We start from the raw sequence: 15,657 nt of genomic DNA on the forward strand, positions 1-15,657 counted from the left end.
AAAAACTCACCAATTGAAAATTTGTAGTAAGGACCCAGCATGGAAAGAGTAGAATGAAAGAGAATACAAACAGAATGACAGCAGGATGAAAGGTTAAAGGCAGGCAAAGAATACTGTTTGTGTCTCAACTTCATAAAACCAAGAACCATGCAAGATTCAGAGGGTGTAAGCAATAGCAGGGGGCATGTCCACACATTCAAGATACTGTACAAAGTACTTGTTTTCCCTTAACCATCTCTACACCGTGTGCATGTAAGCTCATGCAAACAGATGGTGTGCGTGTGAAGTTAGATTTCTGCAAAAAATTAAAAACAGAAACACAGAAAGGGATTAAAGGTTATTCTTAAAGCTACCAAAATGTGCTGAAAATATTTACTTAAGTTACAGAATGAGAGACTTATTGAACGGTTTTAAAATCAGGTCATCACTCAATATTGAATATACATTTCCTGATATCATACTAACCTTAGATGGCTTATTTTTTAATCAGAACAAATGAAGAGAATGTTTGGAAACCACTGACTCACCTGATGGATCAAAGGAGCTGCTGCTTGAAGTTGAAGGCGTTGTTCCAAAAGCTGCCTCGAAATTGGGCTGTAGCAGGTTATTCTGAGCTGGAGTCACTGGTGATGGAGAAGGGGCCATGAAAGAACCCCCAAATCCTAGAAAAAATAGTTTCAGAAAAATATAAGCAGAAACAACTAAACATGGGTAAAGGCCATAAAAATAGAGTCAGAAAAAGTTCTAGAAGACCAAAAAGGAATTGAATGCATGTAAGTGAGAGAAGTCAATGACACCTGGGAAGTTAGTTTTTTAAGTTTTTCAAGTATCTTGATATCTGTCATGTATTAATGAGAGATTTAAGTTAATTAGAAATAAGACAGCACAAGAATATATGCCTTTGTTAAGAGAACCAAATCTATTATTATAGGAGAGAACATAAAGCTAAGAGGGTCTCACTAGAATTAAAATTCAGATAATTATTTTCATTATATTTGAATTTTGATTCTTCAAATCACAGTACCAGGTAGTTAGAAAATGATTAGCTGTACACATTGAACCAGTATAATAATAAAATATAAATCAGAAAAATATGTGTGCATTCTTTCTGCCACCAAATCCTTTTTAATATCTTTCATGTGTTCTAGTCCTGTTGCTGCTACTGCCAAGTTTAGGCTCCCCAAAACTGCTCTCAGGATTCATAAAGTCACCCAGGGAGGCTTCTAGTTTGGACTTCCTCCAATCTAGTCTCTGCAGGGGAGCTAGAGTGATTTTTCTGAGTGGAAAATGTTGACAAAGTTCCTTGCCTAAAATCCTTCACTAGGTTCCAATAACTTTCAGATTCATAGTGTACAGATTCCTTTGTGTTGCAACCAAGCTCTTCTGTCTCTGGCTCCCTCTCCATCCCTGAAAACTAGGTTGCTGCTTATTGCATCACCACAGCGAGTCCAGTGCCTGCTCTGGGGGGGCTTCCTTGCCTTATATTGTTATCAGCCACAACTACCCCAGCCCTGCCCATGCCAAGTATGACTGAGTTCTGTGCTCCACCCAAGCCCCATCATAATTGTTTATTCTCACTCCCAAGCTCCCACCCACCCCAGGGATGGTCTTTTGATGTCAAGAACTGTGTCTTCTTTTCTCACCTTTTCCACTAGCAGTCAGACAATGCCTGAAACACTGTACTAATATTTATTGAATAAAGGAAACTTCTGAATATAAAATGTGTATACTATTATACAGTAAGCAAACCTCAGATTAAATATTTATCTTTTGACTGCTAGAAGCAAAGCATTTCTCTCCATCAACAGACAGAAGCAGGGCTCACCTGTGTTGCTTCTGTACAAAAATATGCAACCTGTGAAGGACCTTAGATGATGTTCTATTGTCAAAGAATTTACTACTACCAGAAGTCTTTTTATACTCAGTTTGGGTGTATATTTCCCTTTCTAATCTAGCTGTATCTCCTCTTCTTCAGAAACTGCTTATGAAAAACCATCAGGAATGATTAAAAACATCCTTAAGCTCACATTCCATAAAACCAATTTATAAGTTTGAAAACGGCTTGCATTGAAATTCTTTGGTTACTATTAGCATGTTGCTCCTGGAAATTGATATGGATTTGGGTTTATGCTTTACTTGTATATGTATTAAAAACTGTAATTTGGAAAATTGCTACCTATTAGAAGATGGTCTTTAAAGTTCACAGTGGCTACTTTAAATGATTTTAGTATTTGAATGCCATAAGCATCATGGGACATTCCTAACTGAAAAAAAGACATTCTTTGTATCTTTAAGGACTAATATCGGTATGAAGCAAAGATAGGTTAACAGTAATTATTTGTGTGGATGTGACCATTTTTTTGTTTTTGTTTTCAGGAGATTGGTGGCTGTGTCAATGCTGAATTTTTTGAAACATCCCACACCTCAAAGTCAGAATATGGCTGCAGTTAATTTAAACAATTGTTCTATGGTGTGGTTCTTCTTACAGGCGAATGTGGAGGGAATTGTACTTGACTCTCAGTTTCTTAAAACTTGGCCAAGAAAAGACAATATATTCTAGAATGACACCACATTAGTGTTGGGAAGGGCCTTGGGGTCATCTGAGTCAATCCTATCTTTTCATGGCTGGAAGAAGGGATGCAAACAGAAGTTAACACACCCACCCAAGATTCAGTGGTAGAAAGAGAAAAATGTGTGTATTACACAGAGCTCACCTCTGCTTAGTGCTACTAAATTTCATAATATAAGAGGGTCTCATCCATAGGTAAATAAATAACACTATTCAATGGAAAAAACACACACCAGTGCCTTCTCTAAGACAAGGAAGAGTAAAGCCAAATTGGCATGAGGCTCACCAAGTGCCAGGCACTGTTCTATGCATTTATTAGGTTGAACCACATGAATTGCCAATATTTGACCATTTTGGTCCTACAAAACAGCAATTTTATATCATTCAACCTAAAACATACGTTAGATCGTTTAATCCTAACATCAACCCCATGAAGTTCCACAGATGAGGAAACTGAGGCCAGAGAGGTTAAGTAATGTGCCCAAGGTCAAACTGATGGCAAATGCAGTGGCAGGATTCCACACAGGAACTTTCCAGATCCTGGTTCATCACCATAATACTATCCAGCCTCTTTCCCACAGCCAAGAGTAATGCCAAACTTCTACCTTTCCTGTAGGTTTACAAGTTTGACAAAGATCTGGAAAGATGACTTTTCTCCATTATACTCAATTCCTATGAACTAGACGCCCTCACAAATCTAGACGAATTAAAAAGCTATAAAGTGATATAAAATAATCAACTGATTATCTTAAAGAAAAATCCTATTGCTATACTTTTAATGAAGAGCTAAACAAGAAAATTATAGACATTAATAAGGAGGTTGGGGAACTCCTCCCATTAAGTGAAAAGTCTTAGAGCCCTGGAATAGAGGCAAATATAAGAAAACTGAAACCACTGATCTTTCTTTCAATATGGTTCTAAATTATATCTGAACTGTCCTACCCTGTAACTGAATTGCCAACTATCTTCAGGTGTTTAGCCGTCTACAGACTCACTGCCTTTTATCACAGATGATTAGTCTTACAAATGTATTTTTCTAAAAGGGAACAGCCTATGCTCTTAAGGAAGTTTTATTAATACAGAGATATCAAAACTGACAGTCAAAACACATCATTTTACTTGGGTCAAAAGAGTGAAAATTTAAAACTATTGGTAGATAAATACACTCCCACACACAGTCTCTCCCACACCCACACTTGCCCCATTATGTTAAAGATGATGCCATTTCAGTTATTCTCAGTGGTATAATCAGTTCTTAACACATTCCTTTTATGAAGATCAATCTGAGATAGTCAATATTTCTAGGAGTGATAGTTTTGTCTGACACCTTAAGACTGTTTCCCAGACCCACAGAGGATGAAAGTTTTGGTCCTCTGTGGACCTTCCCATTTAGTGAAAATTGTTATTTATCAATTCGACACTGAACATTTTTATATTTTAAATCAATTCAAGGACTTCCATGGCTCTGCTAAAAAGTAATTTGTGTCTTGTGGTTAACAGAGAATGCAAAACTACAAAGGGCCTCTAAGACTGCCCCAAATTCTTCCCCGTCTTTGGAATTAAAGATAGGATATGACACATTCCTTTATTAGCACAGATTCATGGTGCAGTCACCTCAGAATTGTGTCTGTTATGGAAGAATATGGTTTTCCTGCTTGATGTTAACCTCAGAAATTAGGCATATCCTTCCACACACCTAATCTTCCTTAATTATTTATTTTTACATCCATCACCCAGGAATCTGTCTATATCTCTCAAATCTCTATATTTTCAGCTTATATATATTGAGAGAAGTTTGAATTTTACTTTTCACCATGTGAGATAATACAGGGTGTTCCCAAAAAATGTATACACACTTTGAATAATTGTTAGTTCCAATGGGTTAAATCCAAAAAGAAACAAACATCAATTGAGCTATCAGCTATTAACTATGTATACATTTTTGGGGGATATCCTGTATTTCCTTTTATTTGTTATAAACTTAACTCTCAAGTTTCCAGCCAGATTCCATCTGAGATATGGGTCATATCCGCATTCTACCAGTAATCTCAATGGCTTGGAAAGAATACCAGAGAGAAAGACAGACTTCTTGGAATTCTACAAAAAGCCAGAACATTTGACCATATCAGTCTTAATTATAACTTCAAAGCAAAAATTGATAATCAGTAATCTTGTTTTAAAATTGACAAAGTCATGTCCCACAAATAGCCATTTAAATAGCTATTTCTGCAGCCTATTAAAATCTTATTGCTACACTTAAAAACCTAAGTTAATTGTACTGGTTTAGTAAGAGCTCCAAATTTCTGTGACCAGTTTCAAGCTGCTATGACAAATATCTAGACCAGGAGAAAAGCCAGATAAGCTAGTATTTTTTGGCCAAGCAACCAGTTGTGGTTTATGTTAAGTACACCCCCTCTTATCATATCTGCAACTGCTGAAGTCCACAGTGGAACCGTGAATCGTCATCATTCACAAAAAATACCAGCTTGCAGTCACTGGTATAAAGGGGACTTGGCAAATAGGAGGAAAGGATGGGAAAGACACAAAAAAGGCCCACGGCCCCTGGGGAAGATGATAAAATAACCAGTTTGATGGAAGGAACAGTCAAGAGTGCAGCTGTGATAACCCCCACCAGCCTCCTGAGGAAATATTTGACTTCATGTCAAATGTCCTCTAACTCTGAAGGCTGATGAGGCCGCTATGCATTACCCATCCCAGAATGAGTGTTCCTTATCTGGTATACCTGGTGTCAGGGTTGTTCATTACACTAAAACATGAGCGTCAGTCACTAACCCTATCAAGGGCTACGTGGCTAGCAGAGAATTTAAGCTGAGAGACTCTGGACGTGGTGGCTTCCCTGAGCTTATGGGACCCATATTCTCACCGGCTCCTTGCCACCCTTATGATCAAAATGCATCCCTTTTGGTGACTGGGGAGGGACGGCAGAAGTAGCATGGAGTATCTGAGGCCTCTGGATGCTCCTGCTGTGCTTCCTATTATGTTCCCTTCTAAGTAAAGTCAGAGTGAGGTAAACCTGCAGCGTCCTGTGAGTTTGATTGATAACCTGAACCCAGAACTCACGATTGTGGTCTTGTAACTGGCAAATGCTTTGTCTGCAAAACTTGTAAGTACACTTTGCCTTGCCCCCAAAGAAGACTGACAGTTGGCTTTTACTGTCTTTGAGTCCTTGACATGTTTCCTTTTATTCTACCTATCCCATCCTGGCAATCGGCAACAATTCTAGGCGTTGTGCACCCATCTGTTCCCGTTGAACTGGGATTACTCCAGGGGTTTTCAGATAGAAAAAGGATCAGCTTTTTGAAAAGGTGGCAGCAGCTTCAACCCATGGTAGAAACCTGAGTTTCTCTAGTGTGATTCATGTATTACAGAATCAATGATCAAACATAAGCATATTTTTAAATCATTTTTTATTCATTAGAGAGAGAGAGGAAGGAAGGGGGGGACTGAGAGATCGACTTGTTGTTCCACTTATCTGTGCATTCACTGGGTGTTGCCTGTATGTGCCCTGACAGGGGATCAAACCTGCAACCCTGGCCTATTGGGATGACACTCTAATCAACTCAGCTATCCAGCCAGGGCTTAAAACATGAGCATATTACTTCGTGAGTAAACAAAAAGCAATGTGCTAACTAAAAGTAAGGCAGATTAGAAGCATCCACGGTGCCACGGGGGCGGCTTGCATACAGATGTGATTTTAAGACTAATTTCATAAAAGCCTGGGTCATAACCTTCTATTACACAATGTCTTGTTTTTCAATTTCACGTCTCAAGAGGGAAAGAAAACATGCAACCTTAAAATTTATATGTTACTTATAAAAATATATCCAAACTTCACGTCCACAAAATACCATTTTATTTTAATTAAATTACCAGCTAGTAGGTCTGCCGATGCTGACGAACTAGAAGCAGCCTGAGGTGCAGGTTGGGGCTCAGAAGCACTAGTTCCAAATGCATCTACCCATTATCCATTATGCAGCAAAAAAGTAAAAGAGTGTAAACGGTAAGTACAGTGAGTAATTTAAGTGTTTTGCAGATCAACGCATAGATATGGAGCTTTGTATGGTGAGCTTTGGAGGGTGAGCTGGTCGCCTATGGATATGTAAAATGATACAGTGAATCAAATTATGTTCTAATCAGTTTATACTCTCAAAAAAGAGTTCTATAATATGTAACAATTAACACCTTTGTAAGAATAGGAGAACTTTTTTAAAGAATAGAACTTTTGGACTAAATCCTGACATTGATCAAAATACCATTAAAGTGTTAAGAATTTTGCCCAATGGTAATAAAATACAAACTTTCCATTTAGAACTGTTTTCCTTTTTTTTTTTAAAAAAAAACAAACTTAATTCAAGTAGCAGCAACAGCCCTCTTGTACCCATATATCAAGGTTCCTTGTTTATCTGCCACAATTTTTGAGCCTCTGAATGTCAGAGAGACTGTGACATCTTTGCACCCCTCATGTGCCCTACCTATCATGGCAGTGTGGGTTTAACTTAAGGATGGTATTTTAGACAAGTGCATACACATTTATGGATATTCATGAAGAAATCACTTCAATCCTGCATTTTTCCTTATAAATTTACTGCTAATGGAAGACTTTAAATGTATCACCCAAAGGACTAGTTCAGGAGTTAATTCAGCGTATCTCCCTGCTTTCAAATAACATAAAAGAAGAGGAAAATACATTTAAATCAGCGAAACACCTTCCAATTCTCTGGAAGGATTTTAAAAGATTAAACTCAATATAAACCCTACAGAATAATGTGTGACATCTAGAGCTTATACCTTCAGTTTTGACTGGCTTATTTGTTTTCAATTCTGAATTTGGTTAATTTTTATATTGCCTTTAAGAACTTAGAAATGTTGATTTAGCCAACAGATTAGGATCGCCAAGAAAGAAGAGTAGGAGGAAATTCCAATGAGCTGATTCTTCATGAAGATGAACGAAAAGTTAAAAGCACAATGATCTGGAATTGTTAGGCCATGCACGGAAAATTATAATGAACTGATGAGGATGGGGGTGATGGCAAAGAAATGGAAAAGATCTTAAAAACTTGTTTGCATTTAAGAGACGGGAATGATTTCACATGGTCAAAAAAAAATAATGAAAGAGAAAATCTACAAACTATTCTGAGGCAAAAAAGAGACTTAAGTGTTGAAGGAGGAGAGATACGCACCCCCAAAAAGGTCTATCACACCTGAAGAATCCACCTTTGCTGGAGAGGCAGCGGCTGCAGGAGCCGGCGATGCAAATGTATCCACTGCAGTGAAGCACACAACAGGAAACATTGTATGTCACCCGAAGGAAAATGAAACCATGAGCCTTGACAAAGGGCTTCTTGAGAGTTCATGTTTAACAGCAGGCAGTAAGATTGCAGACAGTCTTGATAGTTAAGGAAAAGTAAATGGATTTTAAAGTACATACTTTCCAGAAGAAAATAAAATTTGACTTCTTGAGGTCAGAGGTTTTAGTGTGGGGGAAAAAAAGTTTTGTCTTTTTATTGCCTTAGATTTGAAATATTAACCTTCATCAGCTGGTGATGGGCCAACAAATGAGATTTTTAAAAGTGAGTTTTGAGTTTAAAAGAACTCAAGACAAACCACATGCTTGCATATTGAGCTCTCCATACATAACCCCCACAAGACATCAGAAGGCTTGACTTTGGGAAAAGGACTCACCGGATAAGAGGTCAGCGGTGAGAGAGCTCTCAGGCACAGGAGAGGCCCCTTGTGGTGGAGAGGAGAAAGCATCTTCCAAAAGTGAAACAAACCAAAACCAAGCAGAAGTAAGTAGAAAGCTGAAATCAAAGCCAGACATCTAACAAATGCATTATCACAGGTGAGTACAAAGAGCTTTATCACGAAAACATCTGGAAAAACTAACGTAAGGAAAGGGTTTCTTTGGCTTTACCTGTACCGAACAGGTCTATGCTAGGCGCAGCATCCGGCTTAGGCGCTGCCGCGACTTCAGGAGCAGACTCAAATAGATCTAAGACCAAGAACACACATGCCTTTACTCAGAGTGACAAACCAGCCCGAAACAGTATCGCTTTCCAGTTCTGAATTAGTACCCTGGAGAATTCTGACACAAGCAGCAAATGGTTTCTAGAGAACCATTTAGTTACACAGTATTCATGCAGTAACAGTTGTGGATGCAGCAAATCGCAAGTACCAGCATTCAATCCACCAGGTGTAAAGAGTTCAAGGACAACGACAAAAAATTACCACCAAAGATATCTAGAGCAGGAGCGGTGGTGGCGGCGGCGGCGGCGGAGGTGGTGGCGGTGGCGGTGGCGGCGGTGGCGGCGGTCGTGGCAGCGGTGGCAGCTGCAACGGTGGCGGGAGCAGGAGAAGGAGCAGTGGCGGGCACCGGAGGGGCTGCGCTAGCTGTAGGGGTAACTACAGGAACACTGGTCTCGGGTGGCTTCATTGCAAAGAGGTCCAGCTCGGGCGCAGCCTCTGCACTACCTTCAGACGGGGCAAAGGGGTCTTTTGGAAAGGAAAGTGGAGACACGCACAGCATCAGTAAGGAAAGAGACAAGGGACTGGCATCATAACTACGGGTGAGAGACGCCTGACACGGAGAGCTACACGCTAGCTAGGCATTCACTAGGCTGCTCGGACTGAACAACTGTCCTATGAGCAGGGGTCAGTGATTAGGATGTTTTTCTAAAGAAAAAAAAGAAAATTTAGCAGATACCGCAAGTTAAGAAACCGAAACACTTTAAAGTACTGTAAGATTAGCCTGTGGTCTAGCATCAGAGGTGGTTAGTCTTCAAATCCTTCCTTAATCTGGCAGCTTTGAAAATTCATTAAAACATGCCTACATATTTGAACTCGGTGTTACAAAGAGTTACAATACAGCATTAGAGAATAAAAAACATTAAGAGAGCATACTTGCACTGATAAAAATTGTCAATCTTAAGAAATTGTCAATTTTGATAAGTATGCACGTCATTGTCTTAATGTTTTAAGTGCCGGCATTTATTTATTCAGCTACGATGCATGATACTTTATAATCAGAAGAAATTAAAATTAGAAAAACATATGGCCCCATCTAACTACAGGAGCTTCACATTAGGACAGAAAAACAACAGACGGGCTCGTGACGTGAAACCCACCATTTCCTGAGCATGCATCAAGTGCTGCGGCTACAGGGGTTGGGGTGGCTGCTGCGGCGGCCCCTTCGGATGCTGCAGGGGCCTCCCCGGGAGAAGCTGCAAAGGCATCTTGGGTGCAGTTTTTAAAACAGTAGAAATTAAAGGAATAAAAAGAGAAGAAAATATAGTAAAAGAACCAAGTTAAATTGCGAAGAAGGCTCCCTTATACAACATGAATTTCTTAAAACGCATTTTTACGGCCCATGCACTGCTGGCGGTCACAAAACAACTCTTTGCGCCCCTTCATGTTGGTTACATGCAAGTGGTACGGTGTTGATACTGTGAGGCCTATTAGGATCCAAAAGATAACAAGATTCTCATTGTATAAGGGCTCTGAGAAGCATGTTTTATGTATCATTAGAAATTCATGGATGTGAAAATTAAAACAAAAATAACTTTATTATGTAATTTAAGACGTTAAGCTTTGATGTCCAGGTGATACTTGTTCACTACATTACTATGATGTCTTTAACTAGTGGTTTCTAGCAAACATGGATGTCTTCTTTAATGCCAATAATTTGAAATATACGACGGTAATGTAAAACAGACAGTTCTAGTTAAAAATTTTTTTTATACTGTTAATACAAAAGGTTTACAAAGTCTTCATAAAAGTTAGGTCTTCATAATCCTTGAAAAGCATTTTCAGATACAACCAAGGACTTGTTTTAAAGAAATAAAGAGATAATGAAATTAGGGGATAACACCATAATGCCTTTATTTTGACTTAAATTTATTGTTGTTTTCAAATATTGTATTGCTCTAGTTATTTGGAAAATAGCCTATTTTTAATAGATTAAAATATAGTTTCATGTTCTAAGAATCTAAGTGTTCTTACTACTTAGAGTAGAAAATCCATCAACATACAGGCAGCCCCACTTTATAAATGCCCCATTTATAAACTGTTGATGTGTGCAGAGTTCCCAATATGTGTGGGGTTTTTTTCATTTTTTTCACCCCCTTAACAGACAATGTTAATTATAGTAAAAGAAAAAAACAATCCTGGAGTTTTCGGAGAGATTCTATAGTTCCAAAGTACAAAAGGAATGAACCATCATAAGTCGCTTACAAGAAGAAACTCCTGGAAAGTGGCCACCGACACCCTCCCGGAACCTGCCACCTACAGGCTAGACCTCCCGCCTTAGAACACTGCCTTCCGTGACATCCACCAGAGTCCCCAGAACACTGCTGCTCTGGCCACTAAATGGAATTTGTCAATGATGCTTGGGAAACGCTGCACAGTATATTCCCTTTCTCAGAGATCTGTGTAATATATTAGGCTGTAGGAAATCCTACAGTCAAGGCACTTATTTCTGTTTAACCCAGCACGTTACTAATGTCTTGAGGTCCAGCATTAAGTACTAGAATGAACATTAAATTAGAGACTCAGTTGGCTTAAAAGGCCCTTTACAAAAACACAAATATCCCTAGAAGGGACCCTGAGGCAATCAGTTATTTATAGCTTATAGATTTATTGAATCTGATTGGTTCTCTCAGCTACACTGAGGGAATATATGTTCTGAGTAGAGATCAACAAGGGGAGAGGCCAAATAATAATAATGGAGTATGAAATATATATCAGGAGATAGGGCACACCTACCTCTCCAGATGCCATGTTAAGGATTCTATAATAGGGAACTTAGAACAACATGAAAACTCTAAGAGATGGGGCAGAAGATCACAGGAAAAGTCTAGGAGGAGGTTGGGAGGCCAGGAAACATTTTGTGAGGAGTTGGGTCTATTTTCTTTCCTTTTTTTCCCCAATAACCTGGAACTGAGGCTAATAAAATGGAAATAGTAGAAACTGTAATAGCAGTCACTATTTAGTGAGTATTCATGTGCCAGCCACTGTGTAAATATTTCATGTGCATTATTAAATTTAATTCTTACATATCTTGTAGATGTAGGTTCTACAATCTCCACTTTGTAGATAAGAGAATGGAAGCTTGGAGAGTCTGAGTGACTAGACCAAGGTCACACAGTCAGCAAATGATGGAGTCAGGCTTTGGCCATGAATTGTCTGATCGAGGTTTGTGTGTTTAACCACCATGCAGCACTGCTATGAGCTATGCCACATCCTACTATGCAATTTCCTCCTGAAAGACGGAATAAACAGCAGTTATATCAGCGCTAGGGGTCAAGTAAATATTCATGGTGTGGCCTGTTGGCCTCTTTAATGATCACTTATGTGTAAGTAGGTGAAACCCATTTTTATAGCTCTATTCAGAGGGGTTTTTTGGTTTGTTTTCCTGTCAACAAGACATCTCCTTTTAATGCTTCTCCTATTAGGTAAAGCTAAATATTCTAAACTTAACTCATTTACTCCCATCAAAACTTCTCTTAAAGACAGAAGCCCAGCTGCTCCAGCCCTGGCTAAGTCTTTCCAGCCCAGGAGATGCAGGTATGAATGAGGAAGACTGCCTGGCCGCTGTCTGAATGTAGCCACAGAGGAACCCTGAGCAAGAACTGTCCAGCTGAGCCCAGTCAGCCCCCAGAATTGGAGAGATAATAAAATGTTGACGTTTTTTTAAAAAATAACACACAAAACTTCTTTTAATACCTAGCTCTCTCTCATCCTCAATGGCAGCATTATTCGTCCAATACTGAAAACTAAAGCTAGTTCCAATGCAGTTCTCTTTCCCTTGTTACCCATATGCAGTCCACGTCTAATTCTGGGGGGCCTTACCCAGCAAACTCCTCTTTTGGACACGGCTGGAGACTCGTCTTTTTTCCCTTCTAGCAATCTAGGAAGAATTTTCTCTCAAACTTCTTTATCATGTGACTGCCCTTCTAAATATGTCTAATAGCTGTTCTCCCCATCCTGACCTACTCTCCCCACCTTCTTCAGCCACATAAGCCACCTTTAAATCACACACTCAGCATGAAGGCTTCGATCGTTCTCAACAGCCTCAGAGTCACCGTTCCAATCCCTCTCCTTCTCCTAAGCTCAGCTTGTTAATCAACACGTACCAATGGAGTCAGACTTGTGGAGCAAGTTCCTTGGTTTCCCAGGCACTGGTTTTGTGCTCACAGACTACACCCTCATGAAGGCTCGCTCATAACTTGATACAGTTGCCTGACAGGGTACCCTGGTGCTTGTATAGAGGAATTATCATCAATTTAGCATTCTAGTGCTTAGGAAAACACTGTGTTGTTACAAACTAATATGATGTTGTTAGTGAGGTTTCCATAAATAGAACGTTTTTAAGGATGTCTTTTAGCTTTATTGATATCTTTAAGTTTTACTACCATTTTAAACACAACATTGCCTTACAGTTGTGTTATGCATGACCACAGAAAGGAGGTTTTTATTCCTTAAGTTCATTAACAAACAATAGACTACTTAGTAAAAATGTTTCTGAGAAACTTGTTTAATAACCTACACTGAGATGACTAAAATGTTATGTGGGTATAATCTGAATGTTTAAAAATAATAAGCATTTCAGCCCTAGCCAGTTTGGCTCAGTTGTGTCTGTGGACTGAAGTGTCCCGGGTTCAATTCTGACCGAGGGCACGTACCCCGATCCCCGGTCGGGGCATGCCTGCCGAGGCAACCATGAGATGCGTCTCTCTCACTTCGATGTCTCTCTCTCCATATTTCCCTTCTACTCTCTCTGAAAAGCAACGGAAAAAATATCCTCAGGTGAGGATTAAAAAAAATAGACATTTCCTATTTTTCAAATTTATAATAAATATATATAGAAAATGCTATTTTAATATTTCATATCCGTGAAATTAAAGAATTAGCCATTTTTCAGATATTAAAATTCCTTAAGCTTATTTCTAAAGAAATCTCCTTAATAATGCTGTACATGCTAAATAAAATCTCAAAATGGCATGTTTTAAAGTTGTGTCAACAAAATAACTGGTGTCTACTATTCAATTCCACCACTTGAGCATTTTAGAGATAAAATTTTTAAAAAAATGGCCATACATCATGGCCAAAGAGAGTTTTGTTTCAGTTTTTATTTAAAATCCCATCCCTAACTGATTTCTTATAAATCAGCAAAGAGCGTGAAAGAAATTAGAGAACATCAATGAAAACTGCAAATTTTATCGCTGTCAGATGCCAGTTTTATTGAACTATACAGATCAATAAAAATAACTGTGATGAGATTTGCAGTCATCTCTACTCAACCTCTAGCCAGATGACTAGAAAGGAGATAGGTGAGATCAAGGGAGAACCCCATTCTTTGGCATTAAGTTGCATGATTTTCTGTAGCACTAGTCCCTTCCTTCCTTCCTTCCTTCCTTCCTTCCTTCCTTCCTTCCTTCCTTCCTTCCTTCCTTCCTTCCTTCCTCCCTCCCTCCCTCCCTCCCTCCCTCCCTCTCTCCCTCCCTTTGTACCAGTCCTTTAAATTTTTATTTTAGGGTAGAGATAATGACATTATGAAAATATTTTCAAACATACATATGTCTCTGCTTGATAAATATACTTAAAGCAGAAGAAATGATCAACATAAACAGCGTAATGGCACAAAGATTATTTAAAAGAAATGTCTTTAGCTTTATCATTCTAGAGAGCCATGAAGGCAGCAAGAGGGAGCTGGTTTCTAAGAGGCAACCAGCTCCTCACAGATAGACTGAGAAACAAAGATCTAAATAAGCTGAAGGCACGGAGGTGCTTAGGCACACAGTTGTTATCTATCCTGTCCCTCCTTTCCTAGAAGGTTTCCTGTTGACATAAGCCTGTGAGACACCACCCACACCCAACACCAGTGGTGGGGGCAGGGAAGGGAGGGCCTGAAGATGTTAATTCTGTACATTTAAGTTAACACAAATTTTTGGTCTCAAAATGTATACAGGCATAACCAAAAAGCTTTCTCTAGTGGATGATGCTTTATAGTAAATTATTAAAGAGTCTGCATAATTATTGACCTGCCCCCGTTTCTTTATAAAAACAGGTTTCTCCTGTGGGAATGGGAGTGCACATTCTGTTCCTGGAACAGTGACAACGATGTTGCCTTATTCAGTGCTCCTCGTTTCAGACAGGGCTGGCAGAGCTCAGAGACGGGCCCGGCGTGCAGCACAGTGGTATGTGACAGGGCGTAAGTGTCCAGGGGAGCATCCTAATTCACCAGAGCCTGCCAGATAGATCTCTCCTGCCTTCCCCACCACTTGCTTCCTCCAATGTCTTTACCATATTCTCAAAATGCCCTGGGAAAGACGTTATATTATGATGAAGAAACACAACACTCCTTGATGTGTGTATTTGATATGAGCACCTCTCCAGGCCTGGACACTAGCTCCACGCAGACGGGAACACGTAAATAAACTGGCTTCAGACGGTTCGCCAGGTCCAGGCATACGATGCTGGCAGAGTCTGGGATATTCGACTCGAGCCCACAGCTGTAAATCAACTCCGTCAGAATTTACATTTGCATGGAAAGCATTATTTTCGATCATTTCAAAGTCTCACCTAAACCTGTTTTCAATCTATTTCAAAAGCTGATTCAAATGATCTCTCAAAGTCCCAGAGCCAAAGATGGTCCAAACTTTTGCTCAGACAGAATAAGCTTAACGTTGCAAAAATGGGCATATTGCTAAACTCTTCAGAGACCTCCAAATGTGAAACTCCCTTAGATGATTTTTTTGTCATAAATCTTAAGAAATAACTTAGGCCAGGATTTCCCCTCCCATAGTCCCCAAATATTTTTCTCTCTGCTATTGCAAATCTGGCCTCAAAGCCAAAACTAAATATGATGGAGAGGTCTGGTACCCCTCTTACACAGACACGGCAGGGTGGAAACACACATGGGACCAAAGTTCAAGCAGCAACTTCAATCCTAGCTTTTGAGAAATGGAAAATCAACCTCTGCTCTAAAACCACTAAAATTAAGTGAAGATAAAGTTGATAAACTTAGCTACGATAAATACACATAAACAAACATTTAGAAAGTATTTCAG

The 15,657-nt window shown here is 39.3% G+C and overlaps 1 protein-coding gene across 2 annotated transcripts in view; it reads right to left on the reverse strand.

Annotated features, from left to right (window-relative positions):
- SNAP91 (synaptosome associated protein 91) overlaps positions 1 to 15,657 on the reverse strand; it is a 110,210-nt gene that overhangs the window by 18,160 nt on the left and 76,393 nt on the right. For both annotated transcript variants that reach the window (XM_081140714.1, XM_081140713.1), the window contains exons 15-21: positions 9,715 to 9,822; positions 8,819 to 9,082; positions 8,505 to 8,582; positions 8,273 to 8,344; positions 7,771 to 7,854; positions 6,461 to 6,544; positions 528 to 662 (exon numbers count right to left, since the gene is read on the reverse strand). In XM_081140714.1, the coding sequence (XP_080996840.1) occupies positions 528 to 662; positions 6,461 to 6,544; positions 7,771 to 7,854; positions 8,273 to 8,344; positions 8,505 to 8,582; positions 8,819 to 9,082; positions 9,715 to 9,822 (825 nt within the window). The remainder of the gene's footprint in view (positions 1 to 527; positions 663 to 6,460; positions 6,545 to 7,770; positions 7,855 to 8,272; positions 8,345 to 8,504; positions 8,583 to 8,818; positions 9,083 to 9,714; positions 9,823 to 15,657) is intronic.

Source organism: Miniopterus schreibersii (genome assembly GCF_964146895.1).
Source record: "Miniopterus schreibersii genome assembly, chromosome: 6".
Lineage (NCBI taxonomy): Eukaryota > Metazoa > Chordata > Mammalia > Chiroptera > Miniopteridae > Miniopterus > Miniopterus schreibersii.